The 13,064-nt window shown below is 31.2% G+C and overlaps 1 protein-coding gene across 8 annotated transcripts in view; it reads right to left on the bottom strand.

The window, feature by feature from the left end:
* Window positions 1–10,371: 10,371 nt before the first annotated feature.
* The window catches only part of LOC114312038 (SNARE-interacting protein KEULE), a 32,008-nt gene continuing 29,315 nt past the window's right edge, over window positions 10,372–13,064 (bottom strand). For 4 of the 8 annotated variants that reach the window (XM_028258213.2, XM_028258209.2, XM_082896022.1 and 1 more), the window contains 5 exons: window positions 12,083–12,276; window positions 11,808–11,898; window positions 11,337–11,426; window positions 11,011–11,095; window positions 10,372–10,715 (listed from right to left, as the gene is read on the bottom strand). In XM_028258213.2, the coding sequence (XP_028114014.2) occupies window positions 11,024–11,095; window positions 11,337–11,426; window positions 11,808–11,898; window positions 12,083–12,276 (447 nt within the window). In that variant the 3' untranslated portion in view covers window positions 10,372–10,715; window positions 11,011–11,023. The remainder of the gene's footprint in view (window positions 10,716–11,010; window positions 11,096–11,336; window positions 11,427–11,807; window positions 11,899–12,082; window positions 12,277–13,064) is intronic. The other 4 variants (XM_028258212.2, XM_082896025.1, XM_082896024.1 and 1 more) reach the window with 2 other exon arrangements.

Here is a 13,064-nt window from a genome sequence, read left to right as displayed (position 1 = left end):
TTCTGAAAATATCTAATAATTTTATACTTTGAGTTACCAGACTTCCTTCCCATCTGTTATATATTTGAATGAAGTATTTTAAACAAATGAAAAAAAAAAAAAAAAACCCAAATTACTTGTACTTATTATACAATTCTAGATAACCAATAAATTTCTTTTTAGAAATATCTTTTTATTTTTCATTTTCTTACTCTAACTAAACAAAAACAAAGAATTTATCTTTTTTTCTTTTCTTTTCTTTTTTCTTTTTTCTTTTTCAGAAAATTTTAAAACCAACCAAAGTGCTCATGTATTCCAATTTAGGGGATTTTGAACATTGTTTGAAAAAAATAACTTGTATTTTTTGTAGCAAACAAAATGCTACTTATGAGAACATTATGAAAATCCTAGCGACGACACACGTGGCTAGGATTGTGTGGCATGTGACAGCATGGACAACAGCTGGGATCTCCTACAACAACACTCCTTCCTGCACAATGTGGGTGGGAGTGGTTGTGTTGGGTTGTGGGTGGTTGAGAGGACATCTCTCTCTTCTCTCTCTCTTTCTCCTTTTATAAAAGGGCAATACTAGAGACCTCTAATTTAGAGGCTCTAAACACACCTCTAATGAGGTGAAAAAGGTAAAAAAAAAAAAAATCAAGACACAGCACCGATGCACTAGTGGTACCTCTAATTAGAGGTCCCAAGCATTTTTTTTATAAAATACATTTTATGAGTTTTTTAACACTTCATAAAGTTTTTACATTTTTTCTAAAAATATTTTTTTTTTTAATTTTTAATAATTTGCCTTTTAAATAAGTTGCATGAGAATGAGATTGAGAAGTTTGCTTTCACAAACAAAAGAAACCAAATCATTGCTACTATTCTTTTTCACTTGTTTCATCTAATTAGCCATTATTATTACAAATATTATTATTATTGCAATTAACTTTCTTAATCCTTTTGTATAATTGCATATATTTACCACACGTTCTAGACTTACACAATTTGTTAATCTATTAGTAAATAGACAAACAACTTTATCTAATTAGTCTACTTATGACGGTGATAATGACTCGAATCAATTCATAAAATTATGAGTAGATTAGATGTTACAAATCAAAAGGTCAATTAATATGCAGTTTTAAAATTATTGATTTAAAACTGTTAAAATAATTAATCTACCTACCAGTTTTGCAAATTAACAATTTCAAAAATTAATTCAAACCGAAATGACAATATTTGTGAAAAGAGTTAGATCCTTCCTTAGCCTATAATTACTTTTTAGAAATTGTTAAACTATGTATGTCCTCTAGACTTGTTACAGAATAAAAATAGTTAGGTCTGTTTTGACAATTAAGGAAAAAGTCAATTTATTGATTTATTTGAGTCATATCATCTCTCTACTTTTTTTGCACGTTTTTAAAAAAAAAAGTAAAAAAATGAACTTTTTTATTACTTTCCAAAATAGGCCTTGCGAAGTTGAATCAATAACTTTCTAGATATAGCAACTTTAATAAAAATTTTGCATTTCAAATACAAATTAATTGTTGTAACATTGAGATCTAAATTATATGCATGTATAATGATGAATTCATTCTATTTTAGAAAAAAATGAAAAAGATGGAAGCACCAAATTTGGGATTACTTGAGAGCTCTACAGATATATCATATTATATATATATATATATATACTCCCTCCGTCCCATAATATTAGTCCCTTATTCCATTTTTCATTGTCCCAAAATATTAGTCCCTCTTTAAAAATCAAGTACAAAAATAATATAAATTTCTCATTTTGCCCTTCTTTTAAATTCATAAATAATATAAAAAGTACAATTATGGCATTGATATTCCCAAAAAAGTGTACTATCAAAGGGTAATTTTGGAAAATCAAATTTTTAAAAGTACAATAATTGTACTACCAAAAAAAGTTGGATTCCTCAAAAGGGACCATTATTTTGGGACGGAGGGAGTATATGTTTTGGTGGAAAATAAATAAAGCACAAGACAAGTGTCAAGAACTTATGATGGTTGTTTGTGGATGAAGGAAAAGGTTAAAAAGGGCAAGGACTTTTGTTAGTAGTCTATTCTACTATATACAGCTTGCAATCTAGTGATGTTTTGTTACAATCTTTTTATTTTAAATTGCCCTGCAACTGTCTTACTTTTTATATTGAATTTCACGTTTCAAATTTTTTTTTAAATAATTTTATCGTACTCTTCATTGACATTTTATATTTTTGTCAATTAATAATTAATCGATTTATACTTACTTATAATACACTCAACAGGTGCACACACCTTCTAATATATATAAAGCGTATATGCCAGTTTAGTGTGAACCTTTCTCATATTTTTTTTATATCCAAATTGTCCTTATGCAACTGCCTCAATTTTATATTTTAAATTTCAAATTTTGATAAGAATAATGCTTGGGACCCCTTTTGGGAGTCACCCCCTCACCCCCCTTTGCCACGTGGCAGGTGGTGATTGGAGGAGCAGGAAAAAAAAGAAAAAGAAAAAGAAAAAGAAAATGTAACCAATGAGAGAGAGAGAGGGGGTCAAAGGGGGTGGGAGGAAAAGGGGGATGAATCATTGTTGTTTTGATAATTCTTCAATTTTTTTTTCTCCATCCATGTACATTTTTTGGCCAATCCATAAAGATCCTCCATCTACATCTACACTCAATTAAGTGATATACCCATTGAGTATGCACACCTTCTTGTCATATTAATTTGTATTCCAAGAATTTTACAGACTCAAAAAAAATTCTAAAAAGACTATCAAAATATTATACTAATTTTGAATGGACTTACACTTTGCTAGAATGGATACTGTTCTATGAAATCTTTGGAAATTTGTAGAATTACTACTTTTTTAAAAGTACTTTTGACTGAAAAAAACAATGAAAGGTTCATCTCCTTGCTAGGTAGGTTGGATTAACATGAAGTCATTCACAAGGAAAAATTGACTTCCATTTACTTGAAATCATTTGATTAAACCGTGTTTGTTTGGTTGATTGGAATGATTTTGGATAGAAATAGAATGGTTATTTATTAGCCTCTTAAAGTAGTGTTCTCATGAAATAGAGGGGAATGAAATAATTATTCATTGTATTAAAATATTTATTCACATATTTGGTTGACTAAAAGAAAATAAAAAAAAAATACGTTATAAAAATAGAATCATTATTCAATATTGTACAGAATGATCATTCCATAGGACAACCTAAAGAATAACTATTTTTTTTCATTTTATTTTATTTCAATGAACTAAATAGAGTATTAATGGAATTCCTCTAAATTGTTTGATGGTACTTTTAATTGAAATGTACCGTTCTTTTCCTTTTAATTCAACCAAACATGAAAATGATGAGTATTTCGAAGGAAAATGATCCTTTCGATTTTACCTTTTTCCTTTTCTCCAAACAAAACGCTATTTTTTATGGTAGATTGTGTGTTATTTGGTGGAAAAGTTGGTTGTTTGAAGAAATATGAATCCGACTATTAACTTTTTATTACTTGTTATTTATTCCTTGCTTGTTTTTACTAAGGCTATGTTTGAGATGAGAAATTTTTAGTTAAAAAGTCAAAAAAAAAACATTAAATAAGCCAATCCCAAATGAATCTTAGCATTTGGAATATTGACAAAAAAGACAACTTTTATTACAAAAATTAAAAAATTATCAAATTATTTGTTATCAATTAAAAAAAATTAAATATCGTGTCAATATTTTTTTTCTTTCACAAAAATTTTTTTTAATAACTTCCCAAACATATTATTAATTTTTTTTTAGCTTTTAAAAAATAAAAAGATCACTAAAAAAAAATCAACCCCAAATCCACCCAAAATCTGAGACTGATTCATTTGGAATATTAATGGAGTAGTCTTGACGTTAGTCTTTTAGCCAAATAATCAAAATATCAAACCTTAATGACTACGCCAATACAAAAATGATAATGGTGATCACAAGATGACAACTTTTCCAACAACAAAGTCTGTCTTTAATTATTTTATATATCGACGTCCTTACAATATTTCATACTGTTTTAATGTAATTTAATTGTTAATACTCGTTAACAAATTAGATAGATAGATAAAATTCAATGAAATTGTGTAATTTCTCTCAAATTTATTAGCAAAGTTTCATGCATTTGATGGTTTTATATGTATATATTATGAGGGTTGCTATTAGTACCTACTTAAATTTTTTTAGATCCCTCATTTCTATGAGCACCCACTCTAAACTATAAATTTCAATAAGATTTCTTTAAACACCCCACTTAATACCAAATTTATCCCTATTCATAATATTATCACACCCAATGCACACCCACCTAATTTTATACACCCTCTTTCCTTCTCATTTTGATAACTGTCCATCTCTTATTGAAAAAAACACCGACAGTCATTGAATCAGTAAATATCATTAAGAGCATTACATCAACGGTCCATCATTGAAATTCTTGTCGACTCTCAACGAAATGAGGAATCGACTCGCCGGTGTCCAAAGAATATCATCGAAAAATTCGTTCGAGAAAACTCCTCTCAGGTAAATACTGACTCCCCATCTTATCAATAATATTACCTCTCTTCCTCTTATCACATTTTTATTTTTTGATTTATTTCAACGTAAAGGGAGATTTTAGAGGGTAAAACATTCACGAAAAGCACAATTTGGTGTTGAAGATACAAAAAGTGAACCGTTTGGCACACCAATACCGACTATTTACATTACTGTTTCGAACCCATATATTGAACTAAATATTTGTGTTCAGTACTATGTAACCAAACATAATTTTAATAGTCAGCAAACCAATACCGAACAACTTGAACAAAACAACAACGATTGAAAACGACCAAGAATATTAATGAAAAACAAATAAACTTATCAATAGAATGTCAGTCTCATTACAATTGTTGGCATCGTCTTCTATTGCTCTACAAGGTGAAATAGCTAATGAAGAGTAATACGTTAGACTTGAAAAGAGTTTCTGGATCAAGGCTTTTGGTTTAAGAGGGTTTATGATGATAATGAAGAGGATACATTCACGGTTTAAGATGGATATAGAGAGTAACAAGTTTAGGATTTCTGTTAGTTGGTTATGAAAAGTAACAGGTTTAGCGTTTAAAAATGTGGAATACGTCTAGTTGAAAGTAGCTGTAGGAGTGGGAGTAAGGATGTGGGTGATTGTACAATATTGTATAATGTTAGTTCTTATTTGGTAGGTAGGTGTTCCATTAAATGATGTCTTTTAATATAATTTTATTTCATAGAATAATTGTAATAAAAGAAAATTTTAAAAATTGTAGGGTCCAAAGAATTTAGGTCAGTGATAATAACAGCACTCATATATTATACTTCTACCATAAAGGTAAAATGTAGGGAAAATTACCATTCAATGGTAATCTTTAAAAATAATTACACATTAATGAAAATGTTTATAATTTTAATTATTAATATTTATAACTGTTTTATAATTATTTTTCCTAAGGTTATTTCCCCCAAAATGTAGAGTAGAGCATCATTATTAATCTTGTGGATTTGGATAACTTACTATTTTATGAAAAATAATCAAGAAGGAATAACTTTTTGGAAAAGGATGGTAAAAATAACCTAGCCTTTTAGCTGCTTTTATTTTTATTTTTTTATTTTTTTTAAAAGAGAAACTTGCCTATCATTTTGTTTCTTATAAACAAAATTTTATTTGTAAGTGTAGGAGTTCTATAAAGGATATTTACAAATTTCATATTGAAAAAAAGTGATCCATTTAGTTTTAATAATTTTTTTATATGTCAATTAGTTTCATTGATTTTACAAAGAAGAAGATTTAATATATTATTTAAAATTGAATTTACAATTATACATTTATTTCTATTATTTTTTTTCTTTTCTTTTCTTTTTTCTTTTATGTTAGAAAGGTAAGATACTCAACTTATGGGAATCAAATTTGGGATGAATTTTTATATGAGAATATTTTTTATTTGAAATGACTTAAAATGTGAGATTCTTCAAACATTTCAAAAGTACTACAAAACTTATTTGAAATATGATTCAAACATTTCAAAAAGAGTACAAAAATTCTTTAGTAAGCTTTAGGTAAATTTATAATTTAAACTGTAATACTCCAATGTAACACTCTAATATAATACTTCAAAAAAATTCCTTAATATTTTTTTTTCAAACGTAACACTCCAAAAAAAACTCCTTAGTGTAACATTCCAATATAACACAAAAAAAATTTAGTGTATTTTTTTTCCAAATGTAACACTTAAAAAAAAGTATGCGAAATTCTTCAAACCATTCCAAAAGGAATACAAAAATTCCTTAGTAAGTTTCGGACAAATGTATAATTTCAAACTATGATTGTTACGTTTGAGAAAAATACACTAAAGAATTTTTTAGTGCTTTTGTATTTATTATATTGGAGTGTTACGTTTGAAAAAAGTACACTAATTTTTTTTTTTTTTTTGTGTTACATTAGTGTTATGTTTGAGAAAAATATACTAAGGAGTTTTGTATGTTATATTGGAGTATTACGTTTGAGAAAAATACACTAAATAATTTTTTTGTGTATTACATTTGAGTGTTACGTTTGAGAAAAGTACACAAAGAGTTTTTTTGTATATTATATTGAAGTGTTATGTTTGGAAAAAGTTTAGAGTGCTACGTTGTTACATTTGAAAAAAATACACTAAAGAATTTTCTAATGTGTTACATTAAGGTGTTACGTTATTAGAGTATTACGTTCTTATTTCTAATATGGGATTTGTTTCAAAATGAGGAAAAATCCAAAACCTCTATAGTGTAGATTGCCTAAATATATAATTTTATATTTGGAGAAACTCACTTTTATTTCTGAAAAATTAAACTCAAACGTGTAAATGACTATCCTTTCGTATAATCTCCATTTTAATGGGACTTTTCGATTCATAAGAAAAAAGAAAAAATTAAACAGTTCACAAAATCACATTTCTAAATTTATTAGTGTTTCACTGTATAAAGTTATATGAAAAAACAAAATAAGACAGGTTTAATGCACAAATATTTTAATGGCACGTGATTTTTTTTTTTTATTTTGTAAAAATGCATAAAATTAGTTAATTTTTCTCCTACCTCATTCAAACCCATATGTTTGAAAAATTAAAGAAATAATTGTCCACGATCAGAAAAAAAAATAATAATAATGAAAATGTTACATATGAGGTAATTAATGACTAAGTTACTTCTCAAAAACAATTAAAGAATAAGTTTTGTGCACGCCAGGGAATTGTTCAAGTAATCATAGTGAGTGTGGTTTCAAGAGTTTATGAAAAAATGTTAGTCGTAATTTAACTATTAAGGGTGTGTTTGGTAACGTTTATGTTTTTAGTTTATATTTACAAAAATTTTATAAATTGATTTTTGTTTATTTTTAAAAAAATATAAACTACAAACGCGTTTGGTAATTGATAAAATGTTTAAAAAAATTTAAAAATATAAAAAAGAGTGAGAAATGGCAAGTGGCGGCAAGTGGCGGCGGAAGATGATCGTGGAAAGTGGTGACGGTGGGTGGTAGGGGGTGGTGAGTGGTGGGTGGATGGGTGACGGTAGCGGGTGGTAGCGAGTGGGTGGTGGTGGCAAGTGGGTGGCGGATGGCGGGTGGTGGGTGGGTGGGTGGGTGTCGGTGGCGGGTGGTGGGTGGTAGCGAGTGGGTGGTGGCGATGGTGGTGGCGGGTGGGTGGCAGATGGCGGGTGGTTGTGGGTGGGTGGGTGAGTGACGGTGGCAAGTGGTGGGTGGTAGCAAGTGGGTAGTGGTGGTGGTGGTGGTGGGTGCTGGTGACAGGTGGGTGATGGATGGCGGGTGCTGGCGGGTGGTGGTGGTGGTGGTGGTGGGTGGGTAGGTGATGGTGGAAGGTAGAAGCAAGTGGGTGATGGATGGGTGGGTGGGTGACGGTGGCAGGTGGTAGGTGGTAGCGAGTGAGTGGTGGTGGTGGGTGATGGGTGATGGTGGTAGTGATGGTGGCTGGTGTGGCGGGTGGGTGGCAGGTGACTGGTAGTGGTGGTAGGTGGGTGGTGAATGATGGTGGCAAGTAGGTGGTGGGTGGTGGTGGTGGTGGTTGTGGTGGGTGGTGGATGGTAGTGGCGGGTGGTGGGTGGTGGCAGGTGGATGGCAGGTAGGTGGTGGGTGGTGGTGGTGGTGGTGGAGGCGAGTGGTAGGTGGAGGTGGCAAGTGGGTGGCAAGTGAGTGGTGACTGGTGGGTGGTGGTGGCGGGTGGGTGGTGAGTAGTGGTGGCGGAAGGCGGTGGTGGAAAATGATGGCAGGTGGTGGCTAATATTGGGTGGTAAAAAAAAAAAAACTGAAAATTCAAAATGGAAACATATTTTTTGTGTTTTCATTTTTTGGTCAAATTTATAAACTAAGACCACTGATTTATAAATTAAAAATTTTACCAAATAAATTTTTATTTGAATTTTTAAAATTTTTATAAATATAAATAAAAAATTAAAAACGTAAGTGCTACCAAACGTCACCTAAGATAGTAACCGTTATCCGGTGAAGAGAAAAAACAAATCAAGGTACAAAATAAAATAATAAATTATAATAAAAAGTATAACTTTATAAAAAGTATAAATTTAAGGCAGCAATACTTTTAAAGCCCCACTCAGTAACCACTAACTAACTACATAATAGGATCCAAAGTCCCAAAAGGCAAAACCTGATACGAACAGGTGGTTTTATTGGTCACTTGAAAGTATCAATGATTATTAATTGTGCACTTTGTTTTTGAATTATAATTTCAAAAATGCGACTCATTTTTTTCTTATCTTTCACAATTTTCACAAATATATGTCAGTGAGTGATAAGAGAAAAATAAAAATAAAAAATAAAAAATTAATCAATCCCAATACATTAGAGGTGATGAAGGTTAAGAAAAAGAGAAATCTCAACTTTTTTCCTTGTAATTTTCAACCAATGTTATGTCATGCTAGACCAAAGCCATAGTAAATCAACTTTTGTAGCTTGAATTTGATTTTGAAAATATATTGTATGGATGAACTTTGATTTTAGAAAAGAGGAAGAAAAAATAATTTATTTATTTATTTATTTATTTTTGTTATTTTTAAAAATTATGAGAGTATTTTTATCTTGCACGCCTTACATTTTTCTCAATTTACACCATCTACTTAATTCAGATCACGCTTAATTTGATTTTTTATTTTTTTTTATTTTTGTTTCTCAATTTACAATTAATTTTAAATTAATACTAAATTACTTCATCTTCTCCAACTTTCAAATCTTAACCCAAGCCCACATCTACCACATGCCGTCGCCATCAACCGTATCCATCACCACCACTCCCTACCGCTGCAACACCTCCCCTATCATCCTTTGCCATTACAACCTCCCCAACTGTCATGACCCAACCTCTCCCCCACTCATGCCACTCTCCAACACCCCCACAGCAGCTTCACCCACTCTTCTTTCACTCTTGCAACACCCTCCCTGCCACTCTCCCATCACCTTCAAAATCCTAGTCGTTGCCTCACCACCTTGGAACCCTAGATCTAGGAAGGAAGGATGAGGAGAAAGAAGGGAAATGGAGGGAGTTGGTGAGAAGGTGCTAACAGAAAGGGGGCTGAGGAAGGGAGATGGGAAAAGGAGTGGGTAGTGGTGGAAAGAGGGGAATGGAGAGGGATTGGCAAAAGTGGGAGGGGTTCGCAACAGTGGCAATGGGTGATGGTAATAATAAAAGTGGCTGGAGGTGTTTGGAATTGTTTACTGCCAAATTAGATTTCAGGATTTTCTTTTGGATAACTTACTTGAGGGACACAATCGTAATTAAAAGAGGGACTTACGTGTAAGTTCTACTAAGTAAATTTTATTGTCCAATAAGTCCTGTGATAATAAATGACATTTTTCATCATATATTATTAAAAAACGTCACTAATTGTTAATTTTCAACAACAGTTTAAAGATTTTATCACAAAAAATGTCACTAATTATATGTTTTAGAAATAGTTTAAAAAAATTGTCACAAAAAAGTTACTAATTTTCAACTCTCAGGGATAGTTTGAAAAATTCGTCAAAGAAAAACGTCACTAATTATAAGTTTTAGCGAAAATTTATAAAAATTGTGGAAAAAAAAACACTAATTGTCAACTTTTAGCAACATATGTAAAAAATCATCACAAAAAATTATTTTTAGCAATGATTGTACTAGCACTTATTTTCAATAAGACTTGATGAAAATTAAGTCCAACTATTAAGACCTGGTAATTTAAATGGTGTGTGAACTAAAAGAAGGTGAGATGTGTCAATAGAAGCTCTCTTAATTCTCAAGTCTCAACAATGATGCGTGAGTTGCATCTCCAAATAGTTTGGACAGAAATTTTGAGAAACGCACTTTAGTCCAAAAATCACATGCACCTGCTTATGTTAAAATGTCGAGAAGAATATATGCACATTTACCAAATCACAAGATATAAAGTGACAGAACTGCATCTTAAGGACTCAGCCCTGCCCACTAACCCATGCCAAAACCTATTGTTCAGCTGGTAATAATCATACCAGACAAATTACCTTGATGTTAAAAAATGGAATTATTGAAAAATTATATCGATCTATGATTACAAAATAGAAAACGTGCCTGGGAAACATTTGTGTTTCCAGCTTCTTGCTCCACCACTGTTTTTACATGTAAAGATCATCATCCATTGAGAGTTCGTGTGCTGTCAACAACTTCAGTTTCTGCAAATCCAATATCATTAGAAAGGCATATGTAATTTCTCGAAACTATGAAACTTTGTAGCTGTTTTTGTAGGTACATAAAACAAACATCATGATATTAAAAAAATCTATTTGTAAAAATATTTAGAAAGGAAAGGATATTAAACATTAAAAAAACAAGAAAAAAATTGTTAGGAAAAACTCTTTCGATCTGAAATTCAAAAAAAAATAATAATAATATTGTGTGACAAACAGATAAGTAATCCAAAGTCTGGCTAATTTCATTAACAATATAAAAATAAATGATTTCAGTTACCTACTGTTTTGGATTAATTAATATGATTTGAAATTCTTTTCACTCTTCTGATTTGAAGAAAAAGAATTCTTCTTCTTACTGAATTCTGGAAAAAAGAAGAAAAAAAAAATGAAGGTACTTTTCATGTAACTGCAAGTGCAAAGAAAGAAACTTGGACCTAAGATCTCTCCCAACATGAGCTCTGATACCATCGCTCACCAATTGTCCCAAAAAAAACTTTAAAAAAATGAATCCAACAATATATATCAAAACTATTCGACACTTAAGTACCCAACAATTTGAACTGCTATTAAAGACCGTCCATACAAAAGAAAGAAGCTACATACCGTAATAAATTGCGGGGGATCATCAAGACTAGAGGACCCTAAAACAACTTCCCTGTTGAGCTTTGCTGTCAGCTTGTGACAAACCCGTAGCTGGAAACAAGTAATATCTCATATTAAGAACAAATAGATGCCAGAAAAGAGCAGCAATCCTGAACTCTGTCAGAACATAAATACTCCTTCCGTCCCTAAATATTAGTCTCTTATTTCATTTTTTATTGTCCCAAAATATTAATCCCTTTTCAAAAATCAAAGACAAATAATATGAATTTCCTATTTTTTCCCTTCTTTTAAATTCATTAACAACACAAAATGTACAATTATGACAATTGATATTTCTCAAAAAATGTACCATCAAAAGACAATGTTGGAAATTTAATATTTCAAAAGTACAATAATTGTACTACCAAAAAAAAGTTAGATTCTCCAAAAAGTACAATTATTTTGGGACGGAGGGAGTAAATAAAATCATACCTCAGATCGAGTTGCTCCACCAACAATAAATACAAAAATACGTCGGCCCATCTTCTTGAAATCACTAGATGCATGTCTTAGAATTGAATCACTACAAACAGGCAAGTAATAGAAAAATAAGATTCCAGAATGAAATGACAATGCGAGCAAAACGAGAATGAACCAATAGATCAAGTATAGGTCAAAGTTTGGTCACGGATTAACCAGGCAGTTATTGTATGATTCAACTCGGAAAACTACTGAAACCAATGAAGAGCCAGTAGCCACAAATATACCTTGAATATCCATCCTCAGAGTCTCGAGGCCGAGCCCATGTTGCCCGTCTTTGTCTCATCGAATGAGGAGCAGGAGCTTGATTAGTTTGTACTGAAGCAGTCCGGGACGTCCCATGGAAAGTTGGACTTGGGTCATTCATACATGGGTAGTCATCCTTTGGCAGCTCACCTTTGCTAAGTTTTTCAATGAGTTCCTAAAAAATGACAAAAACTTCAATCAGGAAATCACTTCCATCTGTAGAAGCATGAATACGATATTGCAAAAATCATAACATGACTATTCCTATTGCTGGTTATCTAAGAGGTTTTAAAATTTGGCTGGAACAGTGTAATGCATGTGTTTACAAGTCATTTGCCATAATAACCTCCCAGTTGAGAGAGTCAAAAAGCACATCTCCTTGAAAAAATCGGTTTCCCCTCTCAGCTTTCTAATGTTCCTATTATCTGCTTCCATTTGCGCTGGTTTTGTAAAAAAATTGTGCAAACTTCTGATAAATGGTAACACCATATTATTACTTCTTAATCAAAATAGTGGGGATTCATGTATTTTTTATGTGGATGATCTATTCAATTCTTTTTACATCTATGACGTAATGGTTTATGATTGATGGAATAGTATTTTGTACGTTGAATAATGTTCAATTATAGATTGAGTGATTTTTTTTCATGTTGAATTAGTATTTGCGGTTTTGCGAATAAAAGTTAACAAATAAAAATGTATTTTTTTGCTGAATCCCCTTCTACTTTTTATTTATATAACAATTCATCCACAAACAACTTGCACCATAGTCCTCTTCAAACAACTCCATCGCAAAACAATAAGCGATGGCACAGGTAAGACTTTGATAAATTTGCAGATAATGTAATTGGTAAGAGGTATCCAAAAAATACACCAATTTTTTATGGGCGATCAAACTAAGTAAAATATTAATACAGAGAAAAACCCATAATTAAAGTAAAAAACAATATAGAATAGAAATTA

The sequence above is a fragment of the Camellia sinensis genome, chromosome 11 (genome assembly GCF_055761805.1).
Source record: "Camellia sinensis isolate YWXY chromosome 11, ASM5576180v1, whole genome shotgun sequence".
In the NCBI taxonomy this organism is placed as follows: Eukaryota; Viridiplantae; Streptophyta; class Magnoliopsida; order Ericales; family Theaceae; genus Camellia; species Camellia sinensis.
The sequence above is the reverse complement of the archived record's forward strand: the minus strand, read 5'-3'. Positions and strand labels throughout refer to the sequence as shown.